The sequence below is a fragment of the Leucopleurus acutus genome, assembly GCF_964270905.1.
Source record: "Leucopleurus acutus genome assembly, chromosome: 16".
Classification (NCBI taxonomy): domain Eukaryota; kingdom Metazoa; phylum Chordata; class Mammalia; order Artiodactyla; family Delphinidae; genus Leucopleurus; species Leucopleurus acutus.
The window spans coordinates 73,587,684-73,608,969 of record NC_139158.1 but is presented as its reverse complement, the minus strand read 5'-3'; the positions used below and the strand labels follow the sequence as shown (position 1 = coordinate 73,608,969).

The window sequence follows — 21,286 nt, the reverse complement described above, 5'->3', positions numbered from 1 at the left end:
CAGCTGCTCCAGCGAGGGTCGGCGTTCTATCCCCGAGGCCAGGTGTTTCACCCTCAGGCTCCGGCCTTCCTGTGGCTCCTGGAAGGCGTACTTTGTTACACTCGCAGGGCCTGCACTGAGAAGATGGAACTGGACTCCCGGAACTGATTATGGCCAAAGTGGAATTGGATTGTCAGTGAGACTCGGGATAGCATGCAGCCAGCCAGCCAGCCAGCCAATACCATCCCTAAGTCTTCTGACCTGCTTCCTGAGCCCTGCCTCCTCTTTGGATTAAAAAAAAAACAAAAAAAAACCGTTCATTTCATTTGCCTTCTATTTATTAATCTGCCTTCTGTTTACAAATCTGCAAGGTGGACTGTTTGATTGTCAGATGAACTCAGTCGGGGGGGAGAAGATACTTCTAGTTTTATCCTCCTTTCTTCTAGAAGAAGGGGCAGTATCACCTCAGAAAACTGAACTAAAACCAATGAATGCTATATCTGCTGACCTAGAATTACACCTGTCATTGGCTTGGGACATTGAGAACTTCCCAATGCTGGACATACTTAGGCACAAGTGAAATGACCATGTGTCAAAGATGTTATAATGGGGATTGAGAAAAGGGATTAGATTATAAGACTTTGAGGTCCTTTCTATGTCCCCCAGTCTGCTGTTCTGCGTGTGTATAGGGACAAAATGTATGTCCGGAGTACAGTACATGGAGAGCAAATGAGATCCCAGCATCAGTAAAACCCTCTGCTTTTTACCCTCGGCTTTTTCATGCCTGTACCCTTATTTTGAAAACAAAAGATTAAGCCCTTAGGTTTAACGAAACATAGTTGAGTGGATGCTGTAATTTGAAATTGAGTTATCCATGCCTAGGAACTCCCTGGCACATTGGCCAACATAGCAGATACCATCATCCACCTGGGGACAACTGTCCAAACGTGGGCAGCACACCTAAGAGGAGAGTCTGGGGGCGGCGGGCGTCCGAAACCTAAGCCTTCAGCTCTCTTGGGCCCTGAGCTTCCTAACTGACTTGCCCTCTCTGGCTTTAGATCGCAGGGTACGTGAGCCAGCCCATGGTGGATGTGTCAATCCTGCAGAGGTCCCTGGCCATCCTGGAGAGCATGGTCTTGAACAGCCAGAGTCTGTACCAGAAGATCGCAGAGGAAATCACTGTGGGACAGCTCATCTCTCACCTCCAGGTGTAAGTAGAGACCCTGCCCCAGCCTCCCTTCCCTGCCTGTTATCTTCTCCCCTCTTACTCTGTTTAAGTCTTCCAATCCTACTGCTTTGCTTGTACTCTGAGATGCTGATCTGCTTGTTCATTCACTCATCACCTCTTCCACACTACTGCCAGAATTCCTCCCGTAATTCAGACCTGGTCATGTCATGCTCCCGCTTGAAATCCTCTGTAACTCTCCTTGCCTCTCAGGATAATGTGAAGTTTTTCCCAATCTTCCTGTACCACCATGGTACCAGAAAGAATTAGATGCTTTCTCCTCTGTTGGCCAAATAGTTTCTGTTTGTACCTATGATAATCATATTTATATAAAATACTGTATTTTTATTATCTGCCTCCCATTTTAAACTTTGAGCTCTCTGGGAAAGGGGGCCAATCATTTTTGTATCCCTTGTTTTGATTTAAGTAGAAGATCAATTAGCATTTGTTGAATGAACTCTTGCCGAACTAACAGTATGCTGTTGGGGGTAGCAAGAAGTATTGTATAGGATGTGAATTCCAATCCAGGACCTACTGCAAACTAGGTCTCTGCCCTCAGCAAATTACCTAATCTCTTCTGGCCAAAGTTTCCTTGCCTCTAGACTGAGGTTAATTATCCCCACCTCTCAGACTTGTGAGGATCAAAGAAGATAAAAGGTCCAGCATAGGGGCCAGCACAGGATAGGTATTCAATAAATTGAGGAGGTTTTTTTGTTTTTTTGTTTTTTGCTTTTGTTTGTTTTTTAAGAAGCTTATCACATCCTAAACCATTTAACAGATAGTAAACAAAAGCCAAAGACAGATAAAGCCTTTGGAGCACTGTTTATCTCCTCCCCATTCTTTATACTTCCCTTTCAACCATTCCACACAATTTAAGGGGACTGGACTTCCCAAAACAAGGATGGGGCCACTGCTGATTCCTTCCTAACCCTTGCTCCCTTCCAGCATATGGGACATTGACAGAACGCCCTGCCAGTTCCAGGGGAAGCCAGAGCTCCCAGACTTGGTTGATGATAGCAGCCTTGTCTTCACTCAGCTATGCTCTCAGCCTGTACCTTCCCACTAGTCCAAGTAAAAAGGAAGCACAAGGAGATTTACAGCTCTGACTTCTCCTTGTCACTTCTCTAAGGAATTCTTCAGCCTCTGTTTTCATGCCCCAAAGCCAAAAAGGTTGATTGAAGTCAGGGGGACATTGTAAACTCCAGGTGGAGAGTTCTGATTTTCCTGACCTCAGAGTTACCTCTATTTCTTTGTTTCTGAATTGGGAATGAACCAGTTACCTCCTTAGAGATGATAGAGGAGCGTGGCATTTCTTAGGGGTCAGTCTATGAACACTTTCAGCCCACTGCTGTCCCCAGAAGTCATGTCCTCTGCTGCTGGGCTGAGGGGCAATTAGTAGCCTCCACCAGACCTCCAAGATGCCCCCGGCCAACCAGGACACCCAGCAGCCCCTCTGGAAAGAGCCACAGAATGCACTTATGACGTGGCAGGTGGAGAGCTCTTGTCAAGTGCCAGGATTACAAGATTCCAGAGAAGCGTTGTAGTTATTTTATTTGTTTAAAATAAAATAAGTTCATAGTCAGAGATTTTGAAAATACAGAAAAGCACAAAAAGGAAATCATTTGCCCATTATTCCCCCTCCAGACATAACCACTGTTAACAGTAAATTGACTGTGCCGCTGGGTTTTTTTTCTATGCATATTTTTAAGAAAGTTGGAATCTTACTGTACATGCTATGCGTGCCTTGACTTTTTTTATGGACTAATAGTTACTGAACATTTCCATGTCAAAGAACCTTCTGAAAGGGTAGTTCTAAATCTTGTGCAGGAATTCCGTGCCGGTCTAGTGGTTAGGACTCCATGCTCCCACTGCCGAGGGTGCGGGTTCGATCCCTGGTCGGGGAATTAAGATCCCGCAAGCAGTGAGGCCTGGCCAAACATTAAAAAAAAAAAAAAATGTATATATATATTTATTTATTTATTTATTTATTTATTTATTTATTTTTCACCCCATATGCCTTTGAAAATCCAGTAACAGTTATGGACTCTCACCTCCCTGGAAAAAAATATCACATAGTCAGCCAGCTACAAGGAATAATGGCTGCACCACTTCTAGGGTTCCCAGACACTCTAAGCCCATCCCTAACCCCAGGGGAAGAACCTTTATGCTAAAACAGCATTTTTAATGACTGCTTAGGATCTGAATATATATGAACAGAGTCGCTACTGTGGACATTTGCATTATTTACTGTTCTTGATTTTTTTTATAGTACTTGGATGAAACACCTTGCCAGTAACTCATGCACAGCTCTCTGATGACTATCTTTGGGTAAATTCCTGTTAGTGGAATTGCTGGGTCAGGGAGTCTGCCCACTTTTAAGCTTTTGAGGCTAAGCCTCTGATTATTATTTGATTACAGTGTGCAAGTGATCGTTTTAAACCATCTCTAAGGATCGTCTTGCTGGTCAGTCTCCTAACCTCTCTCTGCCTTCTTTCTCCATTGACACAGCTCCAACCAGGAGATTCAGACCTACGCCATTGCACTGATTAACGCACTTTTTCTGAAGGCTCCTGAGGACAAGCGACAGGTCTGTGGCGGCCTTTTCAAGCTTTTCATCTGGGCTCTCCCAAGAGAAGACTTATCCACCCAGTCATTTTCCCAAGAGTCCCTCCTCCTGCCCCTCTGCAGCCAGAGCCCGTCTGAGTGGCTTTGCTAAGGAAGACCTGGGGAAGAACTAGGAGGGAAACCAGCTGGGTCCTAGGTCAGGGCAGGGGCCTGCAAACTTTTTCCCCTCAAGGACAAGTAAATATTTTTTTGCCTGGTGGCCCTTGTGGTCTACGTGGCAACTATTCAACCTTGCCGCTGTAGCCAAAGCAGCCTCAAACAGTAGGCAGACAGGTGGGTGTGGCTGTCTTTCCATAAGACCTTCTAGACACAAACAGGCAACAGGCCTCATTTGCCCTTACTGCGACTACCCCTGGGTTAGAGGATCAGGGAGCAGGGAGAGGAGACCCGCTGGGCCTCCCTGCCGGGTCCCAGGAGACAGAAACAAACGCAATCCTTGCTTAAGGAAGCAAGAGTGGAGGGACTTAGCTTGAAGTTTCACGTATAAAGATCCTCTGATCCAGGTTCTAAACTTTTTTCTTCCCTATCAATCAGCTGTGTGACATGATGCAAATCACTCTGCTTCTCTAAACCCCAGTTTCCTCACCTATAACGTGGGAGTAACAACATCTCCCCCATTCACTTCATAAGGATGTCATGAGAAAAAGCCATATTTTACAAGTGAGGAAACCAGGGATCAGCTGGGCAGTGGAGCAAGGGCTGACCTAGGAGGCCAGGGTCCGAGGCTGAGTACTTTTCCTGCCACTGCTGGGCAAGTGCTCTAACCCCCCTGGGTCTCCGTTTCCCTTTCTGTAAAATGCAAGGGCCAGATTAAAGATTGCTCTGAGCCCTTCCAACACGACTGTTCTAGATTTCTCTGGTCAAAGCCCAAGTGATGTACAAAAGCAAGGCTTTGTAATTCTCGGTCAATACCGTGGGCTCAGTAAGTTGTAAATCCTGTGGGATTACGTACCAAGTTCCTGGAAGATTCTGGTGGGAGGACCAGGAGCGTCTGTGGTTCTGTCTGTCCTTGTCTTTCTTGGATGGCTGGCTCTGTTCATCTCTTCCTCCCTAGTCCTGTTTTGAATGTAAGCTGAAAGCTCATTCTTCCATCTGCTTCTCTCTGTGCTTTTTGCTTTCTGCCGGCAGGACAAGCATCTTAATCCTCTAGACCTCCCTGTCACTGTAAGTAGCGCTGCCATATGGAAAGGGCCCCGCTCTTTTCCAGGTGGGGAGGTTGAAGCTGGGTGAGAATCTCATGATCTGATCTAGTTGTTCAGGGAGCTCCAAGACACAGGAAAAGGTTGTGTGCTGTAAATCTCATTTGTCAGGACACTTAGCGAAGTACCACGGATCAGAGTCGCATAAAGGATTAAGGGGACGCCTGCCCTGGGGAATGTGGCCCAGTCTCTCCTTTGTAACCTGCCTTCACATGGGTCTGTGGTTCAGCCAGGAAGATCAGATTCAGAAATAGCCTGTGACTGTCATCTAGACGATGCCAGGTGCATCACATTCCAGCTTGCTGTAGCCGGGAGTAAAGGTAAATCCACGCCCTTTTGGACGCTTTCTAGATCCTAGGAATTGGAAAAGCTTTAGACAGTTGACAGAAGGGAATTTGGATACTCGTTTCTTAGAGGGAGGGTTTCTTAGAGGATTAGAGGGAGCTCAAAGAGGTCAGCTCTATGAGGATATGAAAAAGGATGAGTGCTTCCCCCGGCGTCGCAGAGAAGCCTTTGGTTGCAGGCCTTTATATTCCAGCAGCAGACCACTGTCAGTTACCAACTTTGTGAGTTGTGGACAGCAAGATTTAATCGTGAGTTGGCCTCCCATAGCTACCAGAGAAGTTTCTAGTCCACCTTCCTCCTTTGCCAGTTAGTGTGTGCTCAGGGGACGCAGAGTAAAACTTAATATTCCTGACAGCGTCAGCCATTGGAATTTGGCTAGAAATCTAGAAGCGAGAGACAAAGGCCTTCCAGCTCTGAGAAAAATGACAACACTCACGGATATTGCCCCATAGGAGAGGTGTGACAGCTCCCTCAGGCCCGTTGATTTAGAATTATCTATGAAATTAAATTAAGGCAGCAGTTCAGGAAGTGAAGTCATACTAATTAACATTGTAAGAAGTGGTGGCTGACATTGGAAGGAAGAGACAGAAGAATTATGAAAAGCTGTCAGAAAAATTAAAAGCATAGTAATCTGGGACCATTTTGTTTAGGGGAAAATAGCTCCACATTTCAGAAGCCCCATAGGGTATTACAGTGTCACAACACAGAATAATAACTGATGTGTTTTTTTGTTCCTGATGAAGTCAAGTCCTTGGCAGTGATTAAATTATTATAATCATCGTAGTCTCTTCAGAAATTCAGGAAGTGTATATATTTTTAGAAGATTAGCATAAGAATGGTCAAAATAACAGTTCTGAGAGGACCCTTAAAGCTTCATTCCCTGGAAGATTGACTTAACGTAGGATACTTTATTTCCTGAGTGAGCTAAATAAATGAAGTGTTACTGTCAAAATCTGAACCAAATAAATAAAAAAGGTGACCCTGTTGCGAAAAATCACTCCAAAGCACCCAACACCTTGTTCTCTAAACTGATCAGAAGTGAATCGTAGACCACCTGCTGTTTCAGAGCATCCCACCCCGGCTCCGTCTGCTGGCGTGGTGCTGGGCGGGGGGGCGCAGTGGAGGAGGATGCCGGAGCCCAAGCCCTCTTGCTCGGTTTGGAGTCAGTGTTCCATTAGAGTCCCTCCCAGCCTTGGCAGTGGTTCTGGCCTGGGATGGTGCATGTGGCTTGGGAACCATCGTGCTGCTCTGTGGCCTGTGCTTGTTGTCCATCTCCTGGCATCCTTGTAACACAAGTGTCTCGTCCTGAAGCAGCCTTTGTCCCTCTTTGAAGATGACATGGTTGATTGTACCATTGGGAAAGGAAACCCTGTTTGCATTAATGTGTACTCATGAAAGAAAATGTATGGGAATTTTTCAGAGTATAAAATACGTATTTGAAGGCCTGTGAATTTTTTTTCATTTGCCCACTTTTCATTTTAAAGGAAAAAAATTAAGGGAAAAAGCCCCAGAGCTATGACATCACCTTCCTCTTGATAGTTGTCACAGCTGCATGCCTGCCACCTTACCTTATGTTCGCTTCTTCTTTATAGGATATGGCCAACGCATTCGCACAGAAGCACCTTCGGTCCATAATCCTCAATGTAAGTTCCCAGACAAGCTATATTTTGTTACTGTTATTGTTTTGTTACTATGAACTACAACTATCACTATTATTATAGCTGTATTATTATTATTGAAATCACTATGGAGTGGGATGGGCACTCAGAGGGACCTTACCGATAGGTACTAAACACTTCCTAAGCTGGAAAGCTTATGGTTTCTGATCCACTGTAAGCAGGGTTGTCTCTAGGAGGCTGTCCCACCAGGAACTGCAGAGCCTCTAAGGAGGTACTTAGCCAGATATACTGTTTGTTGCCTCACAACTCCACAGACTTTTATCCAGAGGGAATGTGTTAAAATAGGCACAGAAGAGGAATTCACTCAACTAACACCAGTCATAACCCTGAGTTGTGCGGGGCACTGGGAGGGATGCCCAGCCTGGGAGATTGCAGAGGAGGAGCTGTCAGTCCTGCCGCAAAGGAGAGTTGTCAGGAGCCCTTAGAGGCGGGTCCTCAGGGAAGGCTGAGGATAAGCCAGATGACCAGTCAGAAAAGGAGTTCCTGCATGGGGAAGGGGGGCACCTAGGAGGAGTGTGTGGTCCGGTGGAGCCTGGGGTGAGAATTTGTGACAGGCGGGAGAGGTAGCAAAGACCAGATCAAGTAGGGCCTAGGTCTTTCTCCCAAAAGCAATTGAGAGGCTTTAATCAGGCTCGTGAAATAACCAGGCTGGCGTTTTAGAAAGGTCACACTCCAAGATCCGTGTTTCCTGAGGGGTGTGTGAGGGAGGAGGGTAGAGCGAGAGTTGGCGGGGGAGGGAGGCATCTGGAGGGAGGTCTCAGTCCCTGTTCTGCAGTGGGGATGTGGGCGGGGAGAGAGCTGAGGTGGGAGGTGAGGGCCGGGAAGGAGAGTCAAGGAGCTGGGTTAAAAGGCCATTTTATCAGTCGTCCAAAACCAGGTGCACCTGGGAGACCACAGTGTAGGGAACAAAATGAGAAATCGAGAGTCAGGTTGAAAGGCTTCCTAGTTCTGAGCATGAACTTTGGAGTCGGCAGCCCCCGCTCTGCCTTTAACCAGTCTCTCATCTTGAGCGGTTCACCTAACTCCTGTGGGCTTCAGTTTGCCTATCCGGATGTGAGGCCCACATGAGCTGATACATATACACAGGGCTTAGCAGGGGGCCTGGCACTTGGTGAGCGCTCTGCTCACATGGGCAGTTCCTTCACCGTAAACAAGATACAGAGGTGACAAAATTCAAGAAGTAACCGTGGGCACCTGTGAGGTGGAGCGATCAGCTGCTCTAAACAGGCAGAGCCCACCGGACTTCACCTCGCAGAGCGAGCTCCTGCCTGCGGGCCACCTCCCTGGTCACACAGCCCCGCTGCCAGCCCGGCAGGAAGGACCTGGCCAGACGCTTCCGCCCTCTGCCTGCCACACAGGTCCCCACATTCTTGTCTCCCGTGTCCGAGCGGTTGTGTTGGGCGCCATCCTCTGCATGTGTGGGAGTGGGTGCCCTTCTCAGAGAACTTTAATGAATTTCGAGGCTTATCATTTACCTGAACGAGATTAGACGTTCATCTCATTTCTGGCCAAACCTGGTGAACAAGCAAAGATTCCATCCACTATAGAAGACAGTTTGGTGTCAGGACTCAGACTGAAGCGGTCTGCTAGGAGAAGGTTAACGCATGCTCACTTAAGTCCCGGGATTGAACGGAGTTGAGCCAGGGAGCTGAGGCCTCGAGGTACTTGCCAGTCAAATAAGACTTCATCAGACTGGCACTGTTCTTCTTTAAGCCATTGATGACTCGAGGAATTACCCTCCCACTCTGACATCTCTGAGATTGAGAAACGGGGATTAAAGTGAATGGAAACCAGTATCACATTAACTTTAACCTCTCTTCAGAGTGGTTTTATGAATTCTGGAGAGAGGTGAGGAGAGAGGAATAGGGGTAGATGGGTAGGGAGAAATCAGAGTGACAGAGGGAGGGACGCAGAGAAAGGAAGAGGCTCAGAGTGAGGTGGAGGGGCAGAAGCAGCCGAAGCGGAGAGAAGACCCTGGGCTGGAAGAGACTGGAGGCGGAGGAGGGGCAGAGCAGACCTTGAGAAGGAAGCTTGGGAGGGGCGGGGAGGCTTGACGAGAGAGGTCAGGCCGCGGAGAGGGCTCAGGGAGGAGGTGAGCAGAGCGGCGCTGTCCCCTAGAACCTGCTGTAGTTGGGGAGGTGTGTGCAGAAAGGGTGGCCCAGGCCACGTATGGCTGTTGAACACTTGAAATGTGTCTAGCGTGGCTGGGAAACTGAATTTGTAGTTCTTTAAAGTTTCAGTTTAAATGCCCACGTGTGGCTTGTGGCTACTGTATTGGGCCTTGCAGATCTAGGGAAAGAAAGACAGAGAAAGGAAGAGCTCTCATGGAGTTGCACCGGTGGGGAGAGGAAGTCTAGAGCAGCACCGTCCAGTGGAAATATGATGCGAGCCACTTGTTTCATTTAAGTGTTCTAGTAGCAGCGTTGACTAAAAAAGGAATAGGGGAAATGAATTTCAATAATATAATTCATTTAACCCGGCATATCTAAAATACTATGATATCAACATGTAATCAATAGGAAAATTGTTAATGAGAAATTTTACATTTTCTGTTTTCATACTAAGGCTCTGATATCCAGTGTGCATTTTACATTTACAGCACATCTCAATTTGGACTGGCCACATTTCAAGTGTTCACCAGCCACAGGTGGCTAGTGGCTACCAGACTGGACTGCACAGATCTAAAGAGATTGATCCTGAACCAGAGCAAGCTCTAGAGAGAGCTGACCTAGAGTTAGAAAGCTAAGTATTTTAGAGTACAGCAGAACTTTCTGATATGTTCCACTTCTACTCTGTCATTGGATGTAGCCACTAGCCACTTGTGCCTCCCGAGCTTAAAATGTGGCTAGTGCGACTGAGGACCTGAACTTTTAACTTGCATCAATTTTAACTGACTTAGATGCACGTGGCCACATATGGCTAGTGGCTACCATACTGGACAACACAGCTCTAGAGACGAGCTAGACCAAGTAAGAGAACACGAAGGGCACAGAGGGCGGTTACGTGTGGGAAACTGGGCAAGAGTCTCCTTTGGGCAAGAAAAGACCAAGAACGACAGGATTCTAGATGGTGAGTGAGACAGAGGGAGTGAGGAATGCAAGGGAGCAGGCAGGAAAGAGCAGGAGGCTACTGCGGGCGAGGGAACAGGACACCAAGGGACAGGACGGGAACCAGCATTGGTCAGCCCGGAGGACAGAGGGGGGCTGTGGCATGTAGAACAAGACAGAGATGGAGCGTGAGAGGTGGAGAAGGACCTAAGGTTGGTGGGCATCAGGGAGGAGGTGGTGAGCTGAGTGGGTGGGGAGGATAGAATTAGAGGAGAGAAGAGGGATGTGGTGTGGGGACATGGGGAGGGGGACATACCCAGAATGAGCAGAGGGAAGGGGAGGGACACCAGTAGGAGAGAAGGGGGCCGGACAAGGAGCGTTAGATGCCCCTCTTTGTGTAGGTGTCTCGAGATGATTGAAAGAAAATGATCTTTTTGGAACCTCTCTACCTGGTGAGGCCATCCAAAACATTTTATTTTTCTAAGGGAAAACAAAAGAATTGTACTGTCCAGTTCTGCAAGCGACTCTTCACGCACACTCTGTTGTCTGGATCGATTGGAATGAGGTCCAGCGGCTGATCTCCCGCATCATAATGTTACTTCCCCGGCCAGGGGCGTGCACAAAAAAAGATGGTGCCCTTGAGGCCTGCAGTGAATCATCTCTGCCTGAATCAGACCCATTCATATCCCATCCCCTTCTGGAACTCCCTGTGTCGGGGAGGAAACCCTGTCCCCTGCTCAGCGTACTGTCTTTTCACCAGCATGGATGTGACTCTTCAGTAAAAATCAGTCCAACCCTCTGCTCCCTGCCTTTGCTCTCTGCAGCATGTGATCCGAGGGAACCGCCCCATCAAAACTGAGATGGCCCATCAGCTGTATGTCCTGCAAGTGCTGACCTTTAACCTTCTGGAAGAAAGGATGATGACCAAGATGGACCCCAATGACCAGGTCGGTTCTAAGTGGGACAGAGCTTTCCTGGCTGGCATCGTGTGCTGTTTGACGTGGTGCATTCCGCCCTGTGTATCGAGCACCTGCTGTGTGTCAGGAGCTGTGCTTAGTTGTGTCAGCTTTGTGCCTCACCATGGTCCCTTTCTGCTGGGTGACTGGGCCAAGCCCACCTCTGTCCTGCGATGCTAGAGGTGATGCCTCCTCAAAGATCGATCGGGGCCAGAGTTCTGCCCGGAAAAGCTCTACCCACTCTTTCCTTTCCTTGTTTCCCTTGACTAGCCGACTCACCTGCTGACTGTCTATTTCACCTCTCAGGCTCAAAGAGACATTATATTTGAACTGAGGAGGATTGCATTTGATGCAGAGTCTGACCCTAGCAACGTCCCCGGGAGTGGGACTGAAAAACGCAAAGCCATGTATACCAAGGACTACAAGATGCTAGGATTTACTGTGAGTTTCGCAGAGCATGGACACTGGTAGACCTTCTCCCCTGACAGGGAGTCAGAGGGCCACCCAGACAGAACCCTGACAACCCTCTCTCATAACATGATGGTGGCCCCGGAACAGAAGACACTAAGGAGCCGGAGGGGCCTTGACACTTGGTTTGCTTTGGCCGTGGCAGGTTCACAAGTTCATGTGCCACATTTGGCCCCTTGAAACAAACCCATCTGTAGGAGGGCCCAGGAGGTCAGCCGAATGAGTGGAGAGGGGATCTCTTATCAAAGCAGCTAGGTTCTTTGAAAATCTGGAGTGGATATGTTGTGATAGGCTACAACTTGAGAATGGAGCTAACTCATTTAAATACCTATTGGGCATCTGCTCGGCACCCAGCAGTATCTAGGCAGGGGGGATGTAAGACGAGTCAGGCACCGTCCAGTGGCCTTGAGCTCACGGCCTCGTAGTAGAGATGGGCACGTGACAAGAGCTACAGCAGAGGCAGGTGTGACGTGCGGACGGCATATGGTGGAGGGGTGATTGGGATCCCCCTCAGGTGAGCTCGCACGCAGTGTCTACCGAGTCTCAAATCAGGTGTGTTTATTTCTACAGAACCATATCAACCCAGCAATGGACTTTACCCAGACTCCTCCTGGAATGCTGGCCTTGGACAACATGCTGTACTTGGCGAAAGTCCATCAGGACACCTACATCCGGGTAAAGGCTGGGGAACAGCTTTCTCTGTGTTGATGCCGCATCGCTTGCCTCCCTGCCTCCCTCACCCTCCCGTTCCTCTTCCGCCCACAGATTGTCCTGGAGAACAGCAGCCGAGAAGACAAGCACGAGTGCCCCTTTGGCCGCAGTGCCATTGAGCTCACCAGAATGCTCTGTGAGATCCTACAGGTCGGGGAACTGCGTAAGTCTGGGTGGCTGCCCCCTTCCTTCAGCCATTGCTTGTACTCAGGAGCCTGGTGAGACTCGACGGTATAGAGTTAGGTGTCCATGGGACTGGACAGCCTTACTGTACTTTTTTAAAAATTACCAGGAGAGCTACAATCCGTCTACTGTTGTCTATGGGAGTCGTGGCTGTGGCTTGTTTGAGCTGGTGATTTAGCGTGTTCAGTAGCTACGCCCCCATCCACTACCCTTCTCGGTCCTCAGTCTGGTTTTGTTCCTCCAGACTTTGGTGTGGAGGATCCCAGGTTTCTGGACATGGGCTCCCAGCTTCATCCTTTCCCTGTTTCTCCTCTTCCACAGCAAATGAAGGGCGCAACGACTACCACCCGATGTTCTTCACCCATGACCGAGCGTTCGAAGAGCTCTTTGGAATCTGCATCCAGCTGTTGAACAAGACCTGGAAGGAGATGAGGGCAACAGCTGAGGACTTCAACAAGGTCGGTGTCACAGAGCTCTGAGGCCTGTGGGCTGAGACCATCCCAGGACAGTCTGTGACAGCTGGCCAGAGCCTGGGGAATACCTGAGCGGGAGGACAGTGTGGTCTGCAGCACTGAGTCACAAGACGGAGGCATTGAGAGCATCAGTCCCCTCTGTAACCCTGAGCAGGTGTCTCCCTGCTGGGCCCCTCATTTGCCCGGTGGACCAGTACTGGCCCCTCCGGCCTTCCTTCGGGGGCAGGAGGATAAACATAACAGTGATAGCTGTGGGTCAGTGAGCACTTACTCTGTGCAGGCACTGTGGCAGTTTTGTGAACTGCAGATGTTATGGAGACATTGGGGTGGATCCGCAGTGAAGTGTATGTCAGGGGTACTTACCAGTAGCCATTTCTGGATGCGTTCTGAGTCCACCCTCTGACAGCACTGCTAGACCCTCAAACGCTGATTATCTAGGAGTTGGCTCTTTTGAAGCTGCTCATCTCATTGTAAAAAATTTGTGAAATATGAAGAAGAAAAAGTTATCTATAATTCCCCTATCCAGCGACAATGACCATTTTTATGTTTCCCTCTAGTCTTTTTTTTTATGTTTCCCTCTAGTCTTTTTTTTTTTTTTAGTTTATTTGGTTGTGCCGGGTCTTAGTTGCAGCAGGAGGGCTCCTTAGTTGTGGCATGCGAACTCTTGTTTGCAGCATGCATGTGGGATCTAGCTCCCCGACCAGGGATCGAACCTGGGCCCCCTGCATTGGGAGCACGGGGTCTTATCCACTGCGCCACCAGAGAAGCCCCTCTGGTCTTTTTTTTGCTGTAGATTTTTCCTTCGTTGGTGGGGAGCCGACTGGATGTGCAGATGGTGTCCTGCTTTTTACTTAGCTGTTGTTGTTTTAAGGGAACTATCACATGTTTTGAACACACTACAGTGTGCCAGGCACTGTGCATCCAGATGGCGTCTCACTCATATGCTTGTGGCAACCTCTATCGAAGATGTGTCTTCCTTTCTCTAGCTTTAAGGATGAGTAGGTGGGGCCCTGAGGATGTTGAGTGACTTGCTCAAGGAGAAGATTGAAGCACAGAGTTGAGATCTGAACCTACTCCTCTCTGACTCCAGAATATATGAGAAATAAAGCACTTGTCTGGATGTCCCTGGCGGTCCAGTGGTTAAGACTCTACGCTTCCACTGTAGGGGACACAGGTTCGATCCCTGGTCAGGGAACTAAGATCCTGTATGCCCCATGGTGCAGCCAAAAAAAAAAAAAATCCATTTGTCACCATCCATCATTTGTCTGACGTAACTAAGAAGAGATAATAGTAGAGAATCAGTGCTCTTACTCGCCCAGTGGATGCCTGTGGTACCCACCGTGCTCAGGACAGCGGAGGGCAGAGCCTGGCATCCGTTTATCAGACCAGGGCTGAGGCGGCCGCCTTCCTCTCTCTCAGGTTATGCAGGTAGTCCGGGAGCAGATCACTCGGGCTTTGCCCTCCAAACCCAACTCTTTGGATCAGTTCAAGAGCAAACTGCGGAGCCTGAGCTACTCTGAGATTCTGCGACTACGCCAGTCCGAGAGGATGAGTCAGGATGACTTCCAGTCCCCGCCGATTGTGTAAGTGCCATGATGGGGGAGGGTGGGGGTGTGTGTGTGCCAGCTCTGCCTCCCTTCAGAAGGCCTGCTGTCCCCGTGACCTTCTCCTTACTCCGGTGCATGTCCACCGCAGGGAGCTGAGGGAGAAGATCCAGCCCGAGATCCTTGAGCTGATCAAGCAGCAACGCCTGAACCGGCTCTGTGAGGGGAGCAGCTTCCGAAAGATTGGGAATCGCCGGAGGCAAGGTGAGTTGAGGGCCTGGGCGCTGGGCCGTCTGTCCCTACTGCCCGGAGCCGCTGCACTGCGGGGGGCACCTGCCCGGGCAGTCCCTGCGGGGAGCAGGCAGGGAATGAGTCGTCTTTTTGCCCCTCATGTGCCCAGGCCTCTCCCGGAACTGTCCTTGCTCACCTGCCTGTCTTCCCTTGTGTTCCAGAGCGTTTCTGGTACTGCCGCTTGGCCCTGAACCACAAGGTCCTGCACTACGGTGACTTGGACGACAACCCTCAAGGGGAGGTGACATTCGAATCCCTGCAGGAGAAAAGTAAGTTCATTCCTCTGTTGGGGTGTCATGGCGGCTGGACTTGCTGTCCGGAGACCTGAGTTCTAGTCCTGGCTGCTTCAAACTGCTAATCTGGCCTTGGGCCAGTTATTTCTCTGAACCCATTTCCGCATTGGTCAGAGGTCATCTCCACCTGGCCTAGGGGTCAAGGGGCTGTTTGGAGAATTCAGTGAGATCACAGGTATGGGTTCTGCAGATTGTAAAGGGTGATACAAGACTAAGTTGAAAGGCGGTGGTTACGGGCAGAAGCTCTGAAGCCTGACTGCCTGGATTCACATCCTGGCTTTGCTGTTAATTCTAATTAATTACAAGTTAATTCTCCCCTCTGCCTTGGATTCTTCTGTAAAATGGGAATAATAGCCACATTTCCCTCATCAGAGGATTGAATGAGTCCTATATGTAAAGCACTTAGAACAATGGCTGGCAGGGGGTAAGAGTAATTATTAGCTGCCTTGGCTCTCGTGGCCGTTGTCATCTTTATCGCCACGAAGTGGAAGTGAGGTGAGTGTCTGAGGCCCCCTTCCCTAGGCAGACAGTGCAGAAGCCCTGAACCCACCCCCAGTTAGACTTGACACAGCGCAGCAGGCCAGAGAGTCCAGGCGAAGCGACCACGGAGCGGGGAACCCTCCCTGAGCTCATACAGCCCTGTGGGTCTGGGGGCTGGGCCGTCCCTTCCAGCACTGATGCAAGGACCAACTTGCAACATAAAGCTTCCAGAAACTAATTCCCCTCATTTATCAGTTCCTGTTGCAGACATTAAGGCCATTGTCACTGGGAAAGATTGTCCCCACATGAAAGAGAAAAGTGCTCTGAAACAGAACAAGGTGAGTGGAGAGGCAGCCCAGAGTCTGAGCTGCTGTCACAGTGATACGTGGAGCGTAGTCGGTGGTGGTTGCTTTCTAGGTGCGTGACCTCTCGCCCCCATGCTCTCACATTAAGTTCATCCTGAATGTTTTGTTAAGAACAGTTTGAACAGACACCAAGATAGATAGAACCCCCATAGACGCCTCACCCAGCCTCATCAACCAGGGCAAAGTCTACCCATCCACTTGTCCCTCTTCCCTTATTACTTTGAAGAAAATCTCAAGTATTATATCATTTCTTCTGTAAATATTTAGAATGAATCTCTAAATTATAAGGACTCTCTTAACATAATCACAGTACTATTTGCACACCTAAAAAGAAATAAAAAGTTGTTATTTAGTATCAAGTATGCCATTGATGTTTGATTTTCCACTAATTGTCTTAAAAATGTCATCGTTTCTCTATATAAAAATATGTTTATGTGTATTCGCATGCACACATACACACACTCATACCCACTTAGTTTGCTAAATCAGAATCCAAATAGGGTCTCTGCACTGTGATAAGTCTTTTAAGTTTCTTAATTCGTAAGTTCCCCCTCCATCTTTTTTTTTTTTTTTTTTTTTTGCGGTACGCGGGCCTCTCACCGCTGTGGCCTCTCCCGTTGCGGAGCACAGGCTCCGGACGCGCAGGCTCAGCAGCCATGGCTCACGGGCCCAGCCGCTCCGCGGCACGTGGGATCTTCCCGGACCGGGGCACGAACCCGTGTCCCCTGCATCGGCAGGCGGACTCTCAACCACCGCGCCAGCAGGGAAGCCCCCCCTCCATCTTTTGCAGCTCTTTTTTTTTCCCTTCTCTTTGCAGTTTATTAGTTGAAGAAACCAGGTTGCTTGTTTGGTAGTTTCCCAGAGCCTGAAATCTGCTGATTGTCTCCCTGTGGTGTAGTTGAGCCCATTCCTCTGTCCCAGATCTGTAAATTGGTAGAGAGATCTAGAGGCTTGATCCAGTTCAGGCTTGACCTTTTTATTTTGGCCAGACTCCTTCCTAGATGGTATTCTGTTCTATCAAGAGGCACATAATGTCTGGTTGTCTGTCTTTTTTGTGATGTTAGCAGACTCTGGTTGCTCAGTGCCTCGTTTCATGAGTAAATTAAGGTTTGCAAACTAGTGATATTCTAGTGCGCTCATCCCTTTTCGTTTATTAGTCGAACTACTTCTCTAAAGAGAAACTTGCCATCATCTATGGTGGTTTCCCAGTGGTGCAGTTTATAAGAAGGGAGGATAAACGCTTGATTCTTTTCTTTTATGTACCTACTTTTAAAACAAGGACTTAGTTCCCTGGTATCATCCAACAGTGACCTATTTTGTGCATGTGTTTTGCTTTGGTTTTTTAGTGGTATTGTGAACTCATGGATTTAAGCCTATTATATTTGTTTCAGTCATTACAGTTATGTTGTTGATGCTCAGGTCGTCCCATTTTTGGCCACAATTTGTTTCTGTTGTGGTGTTTTTTTAAAACTGTTAAGACTTTCAGTTTAATTACCCAGATATATATGTGAGGTAATATACAGTCGTGGACTCTGACATTCAAAGGTTCCGAGTGTTGAGAAATGATTTTTCTCCAATCTTAGAAAGTATCACCACATCCTAGGCATGACTTAGGTGGGTTAGTGAGGGTTGATTACCGGTGCCCTCATCTCCAGCCACATTTGTGCATGAGCCCTGGGACCTTGATGACATCACATCTGAATCAGCATATTTGGTGGTGGTGACAAGTCACTAGGACTTTGACCAAGCTCTTGGTATGTAGGGCTCAGGCCATTCCCTTGCTCCAAATAACTGAAGCCCTTTCTCCTTTAGGAGGTGCTGGAACTGGCTTTCTCCATCCTGTATGACCCCGACGAAACCTTAAACTTCATTGCACCTAATAAGTATGAGGTGAGCAGCATGGCGCTGCCTTGGGCAGCCAGGCCTTCTCTGTGCCTGCAGCTGGAGGGGAGGGGTGGGCAGAACAGAAACATCCCCCTAAAGGCAGGGACCCCAGAGTGTGACGAAGGCTGCCGACACCAAGGATCTGCCATGCTGGGGGTCCTTCCCCCTGAGCTGGGCTCTCCAGGTCACTCTTAGCAGCAGTGGTAGGTTGTCATTAGAAAGACAGGATCAACTAGGGATAACTTATTTGCCTGGAACTAGGAAAATGCTCCTCTTTTCAGTTCCCGCGTGGCCACCCACCCAAGTGAGCCTGACAGATCCTCCCTCTCCAGGGCTCTGGGGCATATGTTGTAGTGGATCTGACCTGGGCTTTGAAGCCAGGTGGATCTGGTCCTCTTTACACGGGGACTACAGTTTCAGCTATAGCACTAGAAGATGCTAGATATTGAAAAGCAGCTGTGGTTGAGAGCATACATGTCTGGTGAGCTCTGAGAGCCAGTGGAGGGAACTGGAGGTGGGGCTTCTGAAAGAGGAGACCCTTAGGCAGGGCCTGAGCTGCCAGTGGGGTTTGATTGGGAAGAAGTGAAGGACTAGCAGGTGGGAGACAGGTGGGCAAAGGCAGGAAAAAGATGGAACAGGAGTTGGGGGTGGGCTGAGATTCTTCGTTACCCCCTTGTCATGAGACCCTCTAGTTCAGTTTTTCTAGTGCTTATTCTTAACATCTGTTGACGGTTGTTCTTTTTTCTTTTTAACTTTTTTTGAAACAAAATTGAGATTCTACAGATATTCCTTTTGTTTCCTGCCTTTTCACCTAATATGTGCTCCCCCCCCACCATTACAAATTTCCGGGGCAATTTCAGGTTTCTCTAAAGAGAAACTAGTTGGTGTCCCTGTTCTTAGTTCTTTTTTTGCTGTATTTATTAATTGCATTTTTAAAAATCACACTTCATATTATTTTAGGGAGTTTAAATGTAAATCCCTTATAAAAATCAAAAGGTCTTTTGGGAAAGTGAACAATCACCTCCCAGTTTACCTTTGCTCTTATCCCAGATAAGTCCTGCCTGTACTGAGTAGGGCCCAAAGAGGCTGTGTGAGCCCTGTCAGCAAAGGGACTTTGGCAGGACCTCCCGCTGACCAGGGTCCACCAGTGACATTTTGCAACTTGCTTCTCACAGTACTGCATCTGGATCGACGGCCTCAGTGCCCTTCTGGGGAAGGACATGTCCAGCGAGCTGACCAAGAGTGACCTGGACACCCTGTTGAGCATGGAGATGAAGCTACGGCTGCTGGACCTGGAGAACATCCAGATCCCCGAGGCCCCGCCGCCAGTGCCCAAGGAGCCCAGCAGCTACGACTTTGTCTATCACTACGGCTGAGCCCAGAACCGGAGCCAACGGTACCCAGCAAGGGACTTGCGGCCCAGGAGGAACACTCACAGTCTGGTGCCTTGTCTTTTGCTTGTACAGAATCTATAGTGACCGTGGTGGCCAGTCAATGCCAGTCACTCCTCAGACCCACCTCGGGCCACCCAGAGCTTCCTCTTGGTCCCTGTGCACTCTGAGCCGTGAAGGCAGGGTGCTCTGCCGTCCCCATCACTGGGGAGCCTGGGGTCGGGCCGTGAGGAATAAACAGCAGACGCCCTTGCCTTCCAGGCCAAGAAGCTGCTTCTTGAGCCGGAGTTAACAACGGCCACTCACCTTTTCTTCCTGACCCTGCTCGCCAGTTGCCTGGATCCCCAAGCGGGCGAGAGCTGGCCCAGGAAAGGCCACCCCAGAGGACAGACGTGCTGGGCATGTTGAGAGCCTTGGAGAGGCTGCCTTCGGGTGACCCGGGCCTGTGTCTCAGATCTAAGTGGAAGCCTTGGCCTTTGCTCAGTAGCGGCCTTGCCCTTGCTTTTGCCGTCTTCGTGAGGGCTCACCTGGCCTCGTCCAGGGCCGAAGTGCTGCTGAGGTTCATCTCTGACATCTCTGGTCTCCGGAGCCACCGGATCCTCTTGCCCACGCAGTTGTCTGGGCAGATGGACGTGTCTCCCTACAAGCTCTGTCTCTCATCCTGGCAAGTCAGAGACATGCAGGCCAAGTCCCACCCTCTTAGTCTCAAGGAAGAGCCCAGATGAAGCCTGGGTCTAGACTGTGGTGAGGTCACTAGATTCCACTCCCCTCCCGCCACATTTATATCTTCTCCTTCCTCGGGGAGAAAGCTCCCAGCTCACCTAATTGCGGCCCCTCGGTCTGCTTTCCTTTGGCCTTCCAGCCCTCGGGAGGTTAGCCTCCCTTCCTCCCTCTCCCAGCGCTGTGATTTCTGCCATTGGCCATGATTTCAGCCGGCTGGGGCCAGCGGAGGCCACAGCTGTGCCAGTGAGGCTTCCCTGGTGCTGCAGCACTTGTAAACCACACACACAGCCCGTCTCCTTGGACACGCGTGGACACGGTGGCATTCAGTATTGGTAGCCTAGCATGGTGGGTACTGCCCAATGAAGAGTGTACTATATATTTTCTTTACTATAGGCCATACTTATACAGACATGTATATATATTTATATAAGATCTACCTATCCTAGGATGGAACATTTGAGGGAAAATAAAATGGGAGGCCAAAAAAAATAAAAGGTAAACACTTCCAGTTGTGAGCCAAGATTGTAACCTGAGAGTGGCCAGGAGCTTCCTGTCAGTAACCATGTTTTCAATAAATACTCTTTCATGTACAAACTGGTTCCCATTAACAGCTGTTTCTCTGTACTTGCTCCCTGCCCAAGGGAGCTTTCACCTTGACAAGCGTTCATTTCACTGTGTCTGGGAGACGTTGGAGAGCTCCAGCTAGAGCCCTCAGCCGCCTTCCCAGAGCCCCTTCCTCCTCTTCAGCGACTCTGCCCCACCACGCACATGCCTGCACACACACGTACACACACACCCCCCCCTGCTGGTTAAGGATGCTCACAGATTGTCACACCAGGACAAAGTGCTTTCCACTCAGGCCCGCCAGGTATAGCAGGGAAAGGCATACTGTACACCCCCGAGGACATGGCCTCCCTCTCCTCCCTGCCAGGGACACAGCCAGGGAACAGCTCGAGTACTAGTGCCTGACAAAGAAGACATGTTCTTCACCCTGTGTGTTGCTGGTGCTCTACACTGTCTCTGTCGCTCAAACCTCAGCCTTAGTAGCTGGGAGGCTTGAATGAGGGCGGTGATGAAGTAGATACTTTATCTTGCCTCTGAAGGAGAAGGGGGCGAGGACAAGCGCTTTCGAAAGGCATAGAAAGTACGGGCAGCCTTGAGGACTCAATAAAGCCAAGAGCTTGGGTGCCATTGTAGGTGTTGGTAAGTGCTGAATGAACGAAGGCCTGGTGATGCCAGCTGGTGGGCGCGGGGCAGCAGCGGTTTGCATAAAGAACTGCTTACACTCTGGCCTTGGGCCTTCTGTTCGGAGAGGCCAGGGAGCCCAGCTGAGTCACTTGCAAGGACTCCTGTTTGCAGCCAGCCTTAGAGCCACAGTCCAGGAGGGGCAAAAAGTCCCAAACTGGGCTTCACTCTGCAACCCTA

General features: G+C 49.3%; 1 protein-coding gene across 2 annotated transcripts in view; it reads left to right on the top strand.

The window, feature by feature from the left end:
* Nucleotides 1-20,417, top strand: part of ELMO2 (engulfment and cell motility 2) — a 38,463-nt gene extending 18,046 nt beyond the window's left edge. For both annotated transcript variants that reach the window (XM_082858065.1, XM_082858066.1), the window contains 14 exons: nt 1,038-1,189; nt 3,713-3,791; nt 6,966-7,016; nt 10,924-11,046; nt 11,362-11,496; nt 12,094-12,198; nt 12,289-12,397; nt 12,739-12,875; nt 14,310-14,473; nt 14,586-14,698; nt 14,887-14,994; nt 15,754-15,836; nt 17,676-17,753; nt 18,923-20,417. In XM_082858065.1, coding sequence (XP_082714191.1) covers nt 1,038-1,189; nt 3,713-3,791; nt 6,966-7,016; nt 10,924-11,046; nt 11,362-11,496; nt 12,094-12,198; nt 12,289-12,397; nt 12,739-12,875; nt 14,310-14,473; nt 14,586-14,698; nt 14,887-14,994; nt 15,754-15,836; nt 17,676-17,753; nt 18,923-19,123 — 1,638 coding nt within the window. In that variant the 3' untranslated portion in view covers nt 19,124-20,417. The remainder of the gene's footprint in view (nt 1-1,037; nt 1,190-3,712; nt 3,792-6,965; nt 7,017-10,923; nt 11,047-11,361; nt 11,497-12,093; nt 12,199-12,288; nt 12,398-12,738; nt 12,876-14,309; nt 14,474-14,585; nt 14,699-14,886; nt 14,995-15,753; nt 15,837-17,675; nt 17,754-18,922) is intronic.
* Nucleotides 20,418-21,286: the final 869 nt, after the last annotated feature.